At 34.8% G+C, this 14,287-nt stretch overlaps 1 protein-coding gene across 6 annotated transcripts in view; it reads right to left on the bottom strand.

Annotated features, from left to right (window-relative positions):
* Positions 1–14,287, bottom strand: part of RMDN2 (regulator of microtubule dynamics 2) — a 76,558-nt gene that overhangs the window by 45,057 nt on the left and 17,214 nt on the right. For 3 of the 6 annotated variants that reach the window (XM_042933225.1, XM_042933223.1, XM_042933224.1), the window contains exon 2: positions 13,128–13,838. The exons of the other annotated variants lie outside the window; for them this stretch is intronic. In XM_042933225.1, coding sequence (XP_042789159.1) covers positions 13,128–13,838 — 711 coding nt within the window. The remainder of the gene's footprint in view (positions 1–13,127; positions 13,839–14,287) is intronic. 6 annotated transcript variants of the gene reach the window in all.

Below are 14,287 nucleotides of genomic sequence, written 5' to 3' on the forward strand. Positions count from 1 at the left end.
ATATTTATGAAAACAGCCACGTACAGAGGGCCATGAAGCAAGCGACAAATGATAATAATCTATTGTGTAGACCACATTCCCTGTTCACAATGCAACTAAGTTAGACATCACCACTAAAAGGTAGGAGAGAAAACCCCAATATTTAAAAATAATTGATGTGGCTCAGTCAGTTAAGCGTCAGACTTTGGCTCACATGAGCTTGTGGGTTCGAGCCCCGCGTCAGGCTCTGTGCTGACAACTCAGAGCTTGGAGCCTGCTTCAGATTCTGTGTCTCCCCCTCTCTGCCCCTCCCCCACTCGTGCTCTGTCTCTCTCTCTCTCTCTCAAAAGTAAACATTAAAAAAATTTTTTTAAATTAAAACAGTTCACAGCTCCAATCATCATCTCATTCATATAAAATCCTAATGAATCCACAAAAAGTTATTAGAACTAATAAACGAGTTCAGTAAGGTTACAAGATAGAAGATCAACTTATAAAAGTCAATTGTATTTCTGTAAATCTAGCAATGAACAATCCAAAAATGAACACAATTTCACTTACAATATTATTAAAAAGAATAAAATTCTTAGGATTGCATTTAACATAAAATGTGCAAGACTTGTACACTGTAAACTATAAAAAATTGTTGAAATTAAAGAATACGATCTAAATGTATGAAAAGAAATCTCATGCTCATGAATCAGAAGATTTAGTATTATGATGATGGCAGCACTCCCCAAATTTACCTACAGATTCAAAGCAGTTTCTACTAAATCTCAGCTGGTAACATTTTCCCCCAGAAATGAGTAAGCTGATCCTAAATTTCATATGGAAATGCAAGGGACCTAATATAGCCAAAAGAATTTTGTAAAATAAGAGCAAAGTCAGAGAATTCACACTTGCAATTTTCAAAATTTACTATCAAGTCATAGTAATCAAGATAGTACTGTCAGAAGGCTGATAGACATGGAATAGAGATTAAGGGCCTATTAAGAATTAAGGGTCCAGAAATAAACCCTTATGGTTATTATGAGCAATTTGTTTTGACAAGAGTACCAAGACAACTCAGTGGAGGAAATAATTTTATTTTCAACAAATAGTACTGGGACAAATAGATATCCATATGCAGAAGAATGAAGTTGAACCTATACCTCGCACCATATATAAACATTAACTGAAAATGGATCAAAAGTCTAAATGTAAGAGCTAAAACTGTAAAACACTTAGAAGAAAACACAGGAGTAAATAGTTGTGACCATAGACTAGGCAATGATTTCATAGATATGACATTATAAGCACAGGTGACAAAAGAAAAAATAAACAAGATAGATTTTATCAAAACTTAAAATTTGTGGGGCGCCTGGGTGGCTCAGTCGGTTGGGCGTCCGACTTCGCTCAGGTCATGATCTCGCGGTCCGTGGGTTCGAGCCCCGCATCGGGCTCTGTGCTGACAGCTCAGAGCCTGGAGCCTGTTTCAGATTCTGTGTCTCCCTCTTTCTCTGACCCTCCCCTGTTCATGTTCTCTGTATCAAAAATAAATAAATGTTAAAAAAAAAAATTAAAAAAAAAATTAAAATTTGTGCTTCAAAGCAATTTTTTTCACCAAGAAAATGAAAAGATAATTCACAAAATGGAAGAAAATACTTACAAATCATATATCTGATAAGGGACCTACATAGAGAATATATAAAGAAACCTTACAACTCAATGATAAAAAGTGTTGTATAAAAAAAATAACTGAACTTAAAAATGGAAAAAGGATTTAACAGATATTTCATCAAAAGATGATAACAAATGGTCAATGAACACACAGAGATGCTCAATATCTTTAGTCACTAGGGAAACGAAAATCGAAACCACAGTGAAATAACACTTCATAGCTTCTAGGATGCCTAAAATAAAAAAGACAATCACAACTGTTGATAAGAATATGGAAAAACTGGAACTCTCCTACACTGACAATGGGGCTGTAAAATGCACACGCATCAAGTTTGGAAAAACAATTCAGTAGTTCCTCAAAATGTTTAACATGGAGTTATCATATGACTCAGCAGTTACACTCCTAAGTACACATCCAAGAGAGCTGAAAACATATGTCCACACAAAAACCTGTATAGGAATGTGCATAGAAACTTAATTCGTAATGGCCAAAAAATGAAAACAACCCAACTACCCATCATCAGATGAAAGGGTAAACAAAATGAATAAACGATGAAATATTATTTGGTAATACAAAGGAATGAAGTACTATTGTATGATATGACATAACAGCCCTTGAACACATTACTTAGTGAAAGGCCACGTATTATTATGATTCCATTTTATGAAATGTACAAGATAAGCAAAACCACGGAAACAGAAGGTAGAATAATGGTTGACAAGGCCTGAGGATGAGGAGAGAATGAATGGATACACAGTACAGGGTTTTCTTTTGAATAATGAAACTGTTTGGAAATTAGAGAGTGGTGATGGCTATATAACTCTATGAATAAACTAACTCCCACCAAATTATACACTTTAAAAGAGTGAATTTTATAGTATATGAGTAATATACTCAATAAGGACTTTATTTTTATAAGAAAAAACAAAAACGTGAATAGTCCTATAGCCATTAAATAAATTAAACCAAAATCTATTTCAACACACACATACCACAGATTGAGAGAGAAAGAGAGACAGGGAGAGAGAGAATCAATTTCCCTTAAGGGGAATTCTATCAAATATCCAAAGAATTAGATTTATTCAAAATTCTTGCAAGGAATTCAAAAAGAGGGAAAACCTCTTAGCTCCTTTTTTGAAGCTGATAAAACTGACACCAAAATCAAACAAAGATAGTGTAAGAAATGAAAATTATAGACCAATTCCACACATAAATACAGATGTAAAAATATCAACCAAAGGTATCAGAGACATCACAAATATCAACCAAAAACTGCAACAAACGTGAAAGAATGCATCATAACCAAACTGGATTTCTCCCAGGAATTACAAGCGTGGCTTAATATTAGAACATTTCTCTAGCACAACAAGTAGAATTAGAAAAACTGCATGATCATTTCAGCGGTTACCGAAACTTTTTTTTCAATAAATGCAATAATACCATGTTAGGACAAAGGAATACCAAACCCATAAATAAGGAATAGAAGGGGTCTTCTGAACACAGTAAAGGTTATATGCCAATAACTATAATACATTTCACACTTAATGATGAAACATTAGAAGCATTCTCCTTAAAATAAGAAATAGAAAAGGACGTTCAATATTGTTGCTTCTAATCATCAATGTACTGCAGGTCCCGTTAGTACATTAAAAGGAAACAAATAAAAATTATAAGCATTGGGAAAGAAGAAACAGAAGTTTGGAGTTTATTCAATAGAAAAAACTCTAGAAGAAAAATTACACAAAGCTAATCAACATTTATGATCAATTTTTGAAAACCAATCATGTTCTTATATCTATAAAACAAGTTAGAGAATGTAACTTCATAAATTATAATGTTTACAATAGCAGGAAAAATACATGGTACCTAGGGTAAAATTCCACATTGGTTTTTGTTTTTACTTTTCGATAGAAAATTATAAAAATACTATTTGGTGACATTAAGAATATCTAAATAATTAGAAAAAGATACCATGGATAGGAAAACTTAACATTGAACCAATTTCATATAGCCCCAAATTTAACTACACTTTAATGCAATTCCAGTCAAAACCACAATGTTTTTTTTTTCCTATGGAACTTACCTGACTCTAAAATCAATATGGAAGGGCAAGTACAAGAAGAGCAAAGACACTTTTAAATAACAGCCATCAGTGCTGTAATATAAAGGATAAAACTACAAGAAGTCAACATGGAAATGGCATAGCAATAGACAAACTGGCCAATAAAACAAAAGAGAACATCTAGGCTAGTCTCTTCCCCACATTTAGAAACACTCAAGTGTGGGGAAACTGTTTTCCTACTTTGGACAGTAATCTTCTAACTGGGCATTTATCAAAAATTACCAAAAAGTTTTAAAAGCAAATTTTAAAAACAGGGCATATCTAAACAGGTCTGGGAAAACTCGAACATGTGTTAATTTTGGGTTAGAGCTCAGATCTGGACTAGGCCAGGGAAAGGCAGTTCATAGATTATCGGATGTCAGAATTTTCTTTTAGCAGGTCTGGAGAGTCCCACCTTAAAATGTCAAATTTACTTACAAACATTTGTCATTTCATGTACTTTTCTGGCCCTATTTATTGCTCCCAATTTGAATAAGATCTATGCCTTTTCCCCTACGCCTTCATTTCTTCTGCACAATCAATTACTTGCTTCGATAGCAACAATAGCATCTCTAAAGGTATCACTGCACTATTTAAAGAGAAAATGACATTATTTTCTAGGAAAAGAAAGTAGTGTGTTTACAAAAGTATATCAGTAGTGAGCAGCATCAGAATAGGCAAAAACATGCCTGGCTATAGCACCGTGTCATCCCCCACATCAGGCACCCTGATCAGTTCCTTTTGTTCAGCCTTACCTAACACCTCATTCCCTCCAACATTTTTTTTCCAAAAGATACACACCAAGAGAGACTGATGTCAGCAAGATGGTGGATAGGAAGCTCTAGGCTCTCATTCTGACATGGAAACACTAGGTGAACAACAGGCAGAATGAAACGGCTTTGTGGGAGATTTAGAAGCTAGTCAAAGATTTGGAACAACAAAGTGAATGTCAAATCAAGAACAAGCCATACTCGCAGTGGTAGGAAACTTCCTGGCATTTTTGTTCACCCTTGCCTCACCCCTCCCTGGCATCATACAGCATAGACGGGAAGAAGTTGTCCAATTCCCAGCTCCTCCCTTGGGACAGGAGGAAAAGAGTGGATCTTGTTTGCAATGTCCTGGCATGTCTGATGGCTTCCTGAGAGACTGGTTTCTGTTTTGCTTGCCTTAGAGCTTAGACAGAAATGAAGGCATCATTGGATATCAGACTGGAGATTGCTAAAATCAGTGGCAGGCACCATGGCATGTGAGAACTATAGGAGTCTGCAAACTCATGGGTGCATTTGTGAGATTATGGGGAGAGGAACACAATGAGATCTAAAAACAGGGGTAAGGCTCACTGAAATTAAGATATTTAGGGATGCCTGGGTGACTCAGTCGGTTAAGTGTCCAACTCTTGATTTCAGCTCAGGTCATGATCTCATGGTTGTGAGATTAAGCCACATGTTGGGCTCCACACTGGGCATGGAGTCTGCTTGGGATTCTCTCTCTCTCTCCTTCTGCCCCCACTCAAAAAAATAAAATTAAACAAAATTGAATAAAATTAAAATTAATTAAATTAAATACATATGTAAAAAGTCATGTATATAGGATAATTAGGAGGAAAATACACACAAACAGGCCCAGGGAAAACTAATGACTAGAAAAGACCTGACAGTCCTTAAGCCTTTGCACTGGGCTAATTAGCGAGGGTCTTCCACTGCATGGAGTCAATCTACAAAGGCCAGGCTAGGTGGCTGTTTTTCAGATTTGTAATTTTCAACAAAAGATTATGAACCATAGAAAGAAATAGGGAAAGATGGACAAAATAAATGAACAAAACAATGAACAAAATAAATTTCCAGAACCTGACTCTAAAGAAATACAGGATTTAGACTTACAAGACAACAATTTTAAAAACAATGGTGGTAAGTATGCTCTAAGAGCCAAAGGAAAACATGGAGAGAGAACACAAGAAAATCAGGAAAACAATATATGAACATAATGAGAATATCAACAAAGAGCTAGAAATTATTTTTTTTAAATCAAACAAATTTTGGAGCTGAAAAAATAAAATAAGTAACTTAAAAAATTCACTAGAGAGGATCAACAACATACTCAAGCAAGCAGAATAAAGTATCAGCAAACTTGAAGACAGATTATTTTAAATTGATGAATCTGAAAAGTAAAAAAAAAAAAAAAAAAAAAATGAAATAAAGAAAAGTGAACAGAGCCTAAGAAACTCTGCAGAATAACATAAACCAGACCAATATACATATTATTAGAATACCAGAAGAAGAGAGAAAGGGACACAGAGCTTATTTTGTGGAATAATGGCCAAAAACTCCCCAAATTTAAAGAAAGATATAGATATACAAATATAAGAAGCTCAGTGAATTCCAAGTAGGATAAATCCAAAGAAATCCACACCAAGACAAACCCTCAAACTGTGGAAAATTAAAGACAAATTTTAAGTCTTGAAAGCAGCAAAAGAAAATACTTATCACATATAAAGGATCTCCAATAAGATTATGAATGGATTTCTCAGCAGAAACCTTCTGGCCTGAAGGCAGTGGGATAATATATTTAAAGTGCTGAAAGAAAAAACAAACTGTCACCCAAAACTTCTATATCCAACAAAACTGACCTTCAAAAAATAAGAGAGAAATTAAGACATTCCCAGATAAACAAAAGCTGAGTTCTTTACCTCTAGAACTGTACTACAAGAAATGCTAAAGTGAGTCCTTCGAGTTGAAATGAAAGGACATTAACAGCAACTTGAAGCCATATGAAAACATGAAGTTTTTGATAAAGGTAAATACATGGATAAACTTATTATAATTTTGGTTTTTTATTATAATTTTGGTTTTATTATAATTTTGGTTCATAACTCCTTTTTTATTCTTTTACAGTATTTAAAAGAAAAAAGCATAAAATAATGATAAATCTGTATGGCTACATTATATATAAAGATATAATCTGTGATATCAATAACTAAATGAGGGGTGGAGCTATCAAAGGAGAAGAGGTGTTTTTTTTTAATGTTTTTATTTATTTTTGAGAGAGAGACAGAGCGCGAGTGGGAGTGGGGGGAGAGAGAGAGAGAGAGAGGGAGACACAGAATCTGAAACAGGCTCCAGGGTCCGGGCTGTCAGCACAGAGCCCAATGCAGGGCTCAAACTCAGGAGCCATGAGATGACCTGAGCCGAAGTTAGAGGCTTAACCGACTGAGCCATCCAGGCACCCCAAGGAGAAGAGCTTTTGAATGCAATTGAAGTTCCGTTGGTATCAGTTTAAAATAGATTGTTATAACTTTAGGATATTATATGCAGTGCCCATGGTAAACACAAAGAAAATATCTACAGAATACACATGAAAGGAAATGGGAAGCGAATCAAAATGTGTCATTGCAAAAACTCAAGTAAATGCAAAGTAAGGCAGTAGTAACAGAAGAAATGAAGGATTAAAAAAGCTATAAGACATATAGAAAACAAATAATAAAATGGCAATAGTAAGTTAATCTCTATTAATCAATTTAAATTAGTAATTATTTGGTCATTAATTTAAATTACCAATTAATTAGTAATTAACTTAAATGTAAATGGATTAAATTCTCCAATCAAAAAACACAGGTTGGTAGAAAAGATTTTTTCTTTTTTTTTAAGTTTGTTTGTTTTTTTGTTTTGTTTTGTTTTGTTTTTTTGAGAGAGAAAGAGCACCAGCTAGGGAGGGGCAGAGAGAGAGAGAGAGGGGGACACAGAATCCAAAGCAGACTCCAGGCTCTGAGCTGTCAGGACAGAGCCTGATGTGGGGCTTGAACTCATGAACTGTGAAATCACAACCTGAGCTGAAGTCAGATGCTCAATCGACTGAGCCACCCAGGTGCCCTGGTAGAAAAGATTTTAAAAACCAGGATCAAGTATATGCTGTCTATAAAAGACTCACTTTAGAACTAAAGACACATATGGGTTGAAAGTAAAAAGATGAAATAGATGCTTCATGTAAATAATAACCAAAAGAGAACAGGGTTGGCTATATCAAACAAAAATGACTTTATGTCAAAACTTTACAAGAAACAAAGAAGGACATTATATCTCAATAAAAGACTCAATTGACGAGGAATATGTAATATTCTTCATATATTTACATTAGAGGTCCTAAATATATGAAGCAAACATTGACAGAATTAAAAGGAGAAATATACAGCAACATAATAACAGTAGAAGACTTTGATATGTCACTTTCAATAATGGATAGAACAACAGGATAGAAGATCAATAAGGAAACAGAGGATTTGAATATCATTATAGAACAATTTGACCTAACAGACAAATACAGAATAGTCCACTCAACAACAGAAGAATACATTGTTCTCAAGTGAACATGGAACATTCCCCAGCGTACATCATATATTACACAAAACAAGTCTTAATGAATTTTAAAAGATTTAAAATCATACAAAGCATATTTATTGATTGCAATAAAATGAAAGTGTAAGTCAACAGCAGAAGGAAAACTAGAAAATCCACAAATAAGCGGAAATTAAACAACACACTCTTAAACAACAAATGAGTCAAAGAAGAAATCACAAGGGAAATTAGAGAATATCTGGAGTCAAAAGAAAGCAAAAACACAACATACCAAAGTGTGCAGGATGCAGTGAAAGCAGTGGTAAGGGGGGAATCTATAGTTATAAATGCTTTCATTAAAAAGAAAGATATAAAATCAACAATCTAAATTTACAGCTCAAGAGACTAGAGAAAGAAGAGTAAACTAAACCCCAAGTTAGCAAAAGAAAGGAAATAAAAAGATGAGAGCAGAAATTAACATAATAGAGAATTTCTTTTAAAGAGAAAAATCAATGGAACCAAGAATTGGTTCTTCAGAAAGATCAACAAAATTGACAAACCTTTAGCTGAACTAAGAAAAAAAGGATAGAAAATCACATCACTGAAATCAGAAATGAAAGAGGAATATCACTATCAATTTTACAGAAATAAAAAGGGTTATAAGAGAGTACCATCAAGGATAGCGTGCCAACAAACTGGATAACCTAGATGAAACTGACAAATCCCTAGAAACATACCACCTACTAAGACTGAATCAGGAAGAAACAGAAAATCCGAACAGATCTATAACTAATAAGGAGATTGAATTAGTAATCAAAAACTTCCTAACAAATGAAAGCCCAGGATCACATGGCTTCACTGGTGAATTCCACCAAACATGACCTAGTTCCTAAAACTCCCCAAAACATTAACTAGTTCCTAAAGAATTAACTAGTTCCTCAAACTCCCCAAAAAGTTGAAGAGAAAGGAATATTTCCTAGCTCATTCTATGAGGAGGTCATTATTACCACGATCCCAAAGCCATACAAATATGCTATAAGAAAACCAGACCAACAGCTTTGATGAATACTGATGCAAAAATCCTCAAAGAAATAACAGCAAACAGAATTTGAAAGCACATTAAAATGGTTATACACCATGACCAAGTAGGAATGCAAGGGCAGTTCACCATATGAAAACCAATGTGATATACCACATTAACAGAATTAAGGGAGGGGGGGAACATGTGAGCATTTCAATTGGTGCAGAAAAAAGCACCAGACAATATTCAACACCCAGTCATGATAAAAATGTGTAGCAAACCAGCAACAGAAGGAAACTACCTCAACATATTATAGGCCATTTATGAAACGCCCATAGCTAGTATTATACTCAATGGTGAAAGACTGAAAGCTTTTCCTCTAACCACAGAAACAAGACAAGAGTGACTGCTTTTGCCACTTCTATTCAGTACAGTACTAGGAGTCCTAGCCAGATCAATTAGGCAAGAAAAAGAAATAAGATACCTACATCAGAAAGGAAGAAACAAAATTATCTCTTAGCAGATGACATGATCTTATATGTAGAAAATCCTAAAGATTTCACACATGCACACACACACACACACACACACACAATTAATAAGCAAACTCAGCCAAGTTTCAGAATGTAAATCAATTTGCAAACACCAGTTGTTTCTATACATTAACAAGAAGCAATCTGAAAAGGAAATAAAGAAAATGACTCTGTAATAACATCAAAAAGAATAAAATACCTAGGAGTGAACTTAACAAAGGAATGAGAGATTTGTACACTTAAAACTATAAAACATTGCTGAAAAAAGTTAAAGACGACTCAATTGGAAATCTCATGCCATGGATTTGGAGACTTAATATTGTTAAGATGTCAATACTACCCAAACAATTTATAGATTCAGTGCAATCCCTCCCAAAATTCCAACAATGTTTTTTGTAAAGGTTGAAAAATCCATCCTACAAATCATATGGAATCTCAAGGGACTGCGAATAGCCAAAACAACCTTGAAAAAGAATAAAGGTGGAGATATCATACTTCCTGATTTTAAAACTTATTACAAAGCTACAGTAATCAAAATAATGTGGGCTGACATAAAGTTAGACATATACATCAATAGAACAGAAAGCCCAGAAATAAACTCTTACATATATGGTCAAATGATTTTTGACAGGGGTGGCAAGACTATTCAATGGAGAAAGGGAAGTCTCTTCAGCAAATGGTGCTGGGAAAGCTGGATATTCACATGCAAAAGAATGACATTAGACCCTCTATATGCAAAAATTAAAAATTAACTCAAAATGGATCATTTAGTAAATGTAAAATCCAAACTATGAAACTCTTAGAAGAAAACATGGGGAAAACTTCATGACATTGTATTTGGTAATGATTTCTTGCATATGGCAACAAAAGCACAGACAACAGAAGCAAAATAGATAAACTGGACATCAAAATTAAAATAAATTAGACATCAAAATTAAAATTAAATTCTGTCCATCAAAGGACATAATCAACAAGTGAAAGGCAACCCACGTAATGGGAGAAAGTATTTGTAAATCATATATCTGATAAAGGATTAATATCCAGGATATATAAAGAACTCCTACAACTCAACAACAAAAAGCAAAGAACCCAATTAAAAAATGGGCAAAGGGTTCGAAGGAATATTTTTCCAAAGAAGATATACAAAAGGCCATGAAAGGCACATGAAAGAATGCTCAATGTCACTACGCATTAGGGAAATGCAAACCACAATAGGATGCCACCTTGTTAGGATGGTTACTGTCAAAAACTAGAAAAGAACAAGTGTTGGTGTGGATGTGAGAAACTGAAATCCTTGTGAGCTCTTGGAGGACCATAAAATGGTGCCTCTGTGCTATGGAAAAAATACGGTAGTACGTCAAAAAATTAAAAACAGAATTACCATATAATCCCAGTAATTCCATTTCTGGATATATAATCAAAAGAACTGAAAGCAGAGCCTTGAAGAGATCTTTGTACACCCACGCTCATAGCGGCATTATTCATCACAGCCAAAAGGTAGAAGCAACAACAAAAGTGTCCATCAACAGATCAAGAGATAAGTAAAATAAGTATATACATTCAAAGTAATACTACTCAACCTTAAAAAATAAGGAAACTGTCACATGTTGCAACATGGAGGAACGCTGAGGACATTATGCTAAGTGAAATAGCCAGTTACAAAGAGACAAATACCATATAATTCCACTTCTAGAGGAAACAAATTCACAGAGACAGAAAGTAGAAGGGTGGTCGCGGGATGGGAGAGTGGGAGATGATTGTTTATTGGGTCCAGAATTTCCGTTAGGAAGATGAAAAAAATTCTGGAGATAAATGGTGATAATGGTTGCATAACCATATGAATGTATTTAATGCCACGAAACTTAAAAATGGTTAAGACAGTAAATTTTATGTGATGTGTATTTCACCACAAATAAAAAACTGAAGTAGAAAAAAAACTTTTTTAAGATACACGCTAAAAGGAGGAGAAAAACGCAAAAGTAAAAGTAACATCTTAGCCCAATGATATAGGTTTAGGGGGCATTTTATTATGACATACAATTCAAAATAATGCCAATTCCTTTCCTCTACAAAGACCAGCTATATTCTAACTTAAGTATTTTTAATGGCCTATATGCGTTTTCCATTCATTACTTATTCTGATAAACATTTATAAACTTTAATACAGTGTGAAAAAATTGAAAAATATTTACTCAAAAATAAAATTTCGGGAGACATTTTTTAAAATAAAAATTTTATTAAAAAAATTTTTTTAATAAAAATTTTGGAAAAAGTCTGAAAAATATTCACTTTTAAAAATAACGACTGGGGCGCCTGGGTGGCTCAGTCTGTTGGGCGGCCGACTTCGGCTCAGGTCATGATCTCGCGGTCTGTGAGTTCGAGCCCCGCGTCGGGCTCTGTGCTGACAGCTCAGAGCCTGGAGCCTGCTTCGGATTCTGTGTCTCCCTCTCTCTCTGCCCCTCTCCCGCTCATGCTCTGTCTCTCTCTCTCGGTCAAAAATAAATAAACATTAAAAAAAAAATAAAAAAAAAAATAACGACTAATCTATGAATCTATTACCTCTGATATCGAGTTCTCTGAAGTCCCAGACATGCACACACAAATGTATATGAAAATTATTTAGTCAAAATAACTGGTTTCAATATTGAAATATTCTACATGTTTCCATTATAATATGTTTGCATTTATAATTTGATCCTTATATTAGTAAAAATATCATCTGTCAGGGGGATGTCTGGCATGAGAAATGCAGCTAACAAGGCTAATATAAATGAAAATTTGCGAATTACAGAATATAGCTCTAGAGATGACATGGTAGGAATACTGTCCCTCATGATTAGAGTAGGATAAAAGAAAATGTTAAAACTCTCAAAGAATGTCATACATTTAGAAGATCTATATATCAATGTTTGATATTATTTTCAGATCACAGAAATAATTACGATCATCACCCAGAAATTTGAGACTAGTCAATTTGTAAGCAATTTGTTAAAAGCCAGAAACAGATTGATAACCTTTGACTTCCAAACTCCAATAATGTCAATAAACTATCTTTCAAAAAAATGACAGCAGTTACAGTTAAATTTAGAATGCAACATGAAGGTCTTTTTTTCCCCCAAAATGCAGTGAAATTTAGGAAGACAGATTTCTGTGAGAACTTGAGCAACGAATACCATGGACTATGGAGCGTGCCTGGTGGTAAAATTTCTGCTTTGAGCTACCCTTCGAAGAAAAGGCAAAGTCTGAGGCGACCTTATTTTAGGAACTGTAATAGATGAAGATGTGTCTTCATCTTGAGATGAAATAGCAATGTTTTCATCTTCCACAGAATCTGAAGCAATGTCATTCTGAGGTGGGATAAAGCTGGTGGCATTTTTACAAAGTGAAGAAAATCCAACATGACAGAGAAACAGGGGAAGTTACTCTTTGAGAGGGATGCTATTGAATCCTAGGTGGAAAATGAAAGATACAGTGACTTTGAGAACCAGGATGAAAGGAAACTTTCCTTGATTGGCCTCTTCCTTCGGTATCAGTAGCAATCTTGCCTTGTTGACAGGAATAGAAAATAGTGGGAAGAGAAAGTAAGGTGGCCGTGCTGTGTTGGTAGATGCTTCCATCAACAGTGTTCTGATGGGTTGAAGAGTTAGCTTTTGCTTCAAAATTCATAGAACACCTAATGTTATATTTGGGAGAACAAGAGCTTATATATTTTTCAGCACTAGTCATACTTGAGCTTTTAGAAACGGTTTCAACTTCATCTGGATTAAAGATTTTATGACATCTTGATTGAAGATCAAAAAAACTAGTGCTCTCGTAACAGGAAATTATACTAAGTCTAGGGGCAGAGAAAAGTCTTTGGGATCTAAGGCCAAAATGGTTTGAGGAGAATTTTACATCACTGAAGCTGCTTTTTTCTTGAGAATCAAAATTGGCTCTACTTTGTTGACAGTCGGGGAAAATACCGCTTTTCTGAAATTTCACAAATAAAGAATATTTTCTTCCAGAGAAAGATGAGTGAGTAGATGCACTTGATGAAGAAGATAAATTTTTACTTCCTCTGCGTGAACTGACTTTACATACTGCAGATAGACGGGTTCTTTTAGGATCAAGAGATATAGTTCGATGAGTAATGGAAGAGAACCCAAGGTGCCGGTGGTCTGAAGTAACTTGATCTGCAGGATAATTTGGTAGCAAGCTCTGGTCGTCTTTGCAGTGGCTAGAGTGAGAAAAGTGTCAAATGAGGCAAAAAAGTAGGGAGCAGAGGTGGAAACCTGCCAAGGCTCCTGAAGAATAATATCCACTTTATCAATATGGAAACAATGGGGAATGAGAAAATAATGGCGTCTGAATTCATGGTCACCCAGATGTACCCCCACGGAATGCCCTAGTCTAAAAGATTATCTCTACCAACACAATACCTGCCCAATCTACTAAATTGGGGGAAGATAAGTTGAAAGACTCAGGGAAACAGGCAAAAAGAAAGATCAGGGGAAATATACGAGAGGGCTCCAGCACAAAAGTCTCCCCTGAAGGAAAGGGTAGGTCTTCCTGTTTCAAATCATAGTATCTGTTTGAGACTCTTGAACTACTATATTTAAAGGAGTTAAGTAGAATAAATTTATGCCCTGTTGACTACTACATTTTAAAATGTTAACCACGATGGAT

The sequence above is a fragment of the Panthera leo genome, chromosome A3 (genome assembly GCF_018350215.1).
Source record: "Panthera leo isolate Ple1 chromosome A3, P.leo_Ple1_pat1.1, whole genome shotgun sequence".
In the NCBI taxonomy this organism is placed as follows: domain Eukaryota; kingdom Metazoa; phylum Chordata; class Mammalia; order Carnivora; family Felidae; genus Panthera; species Panthera leo.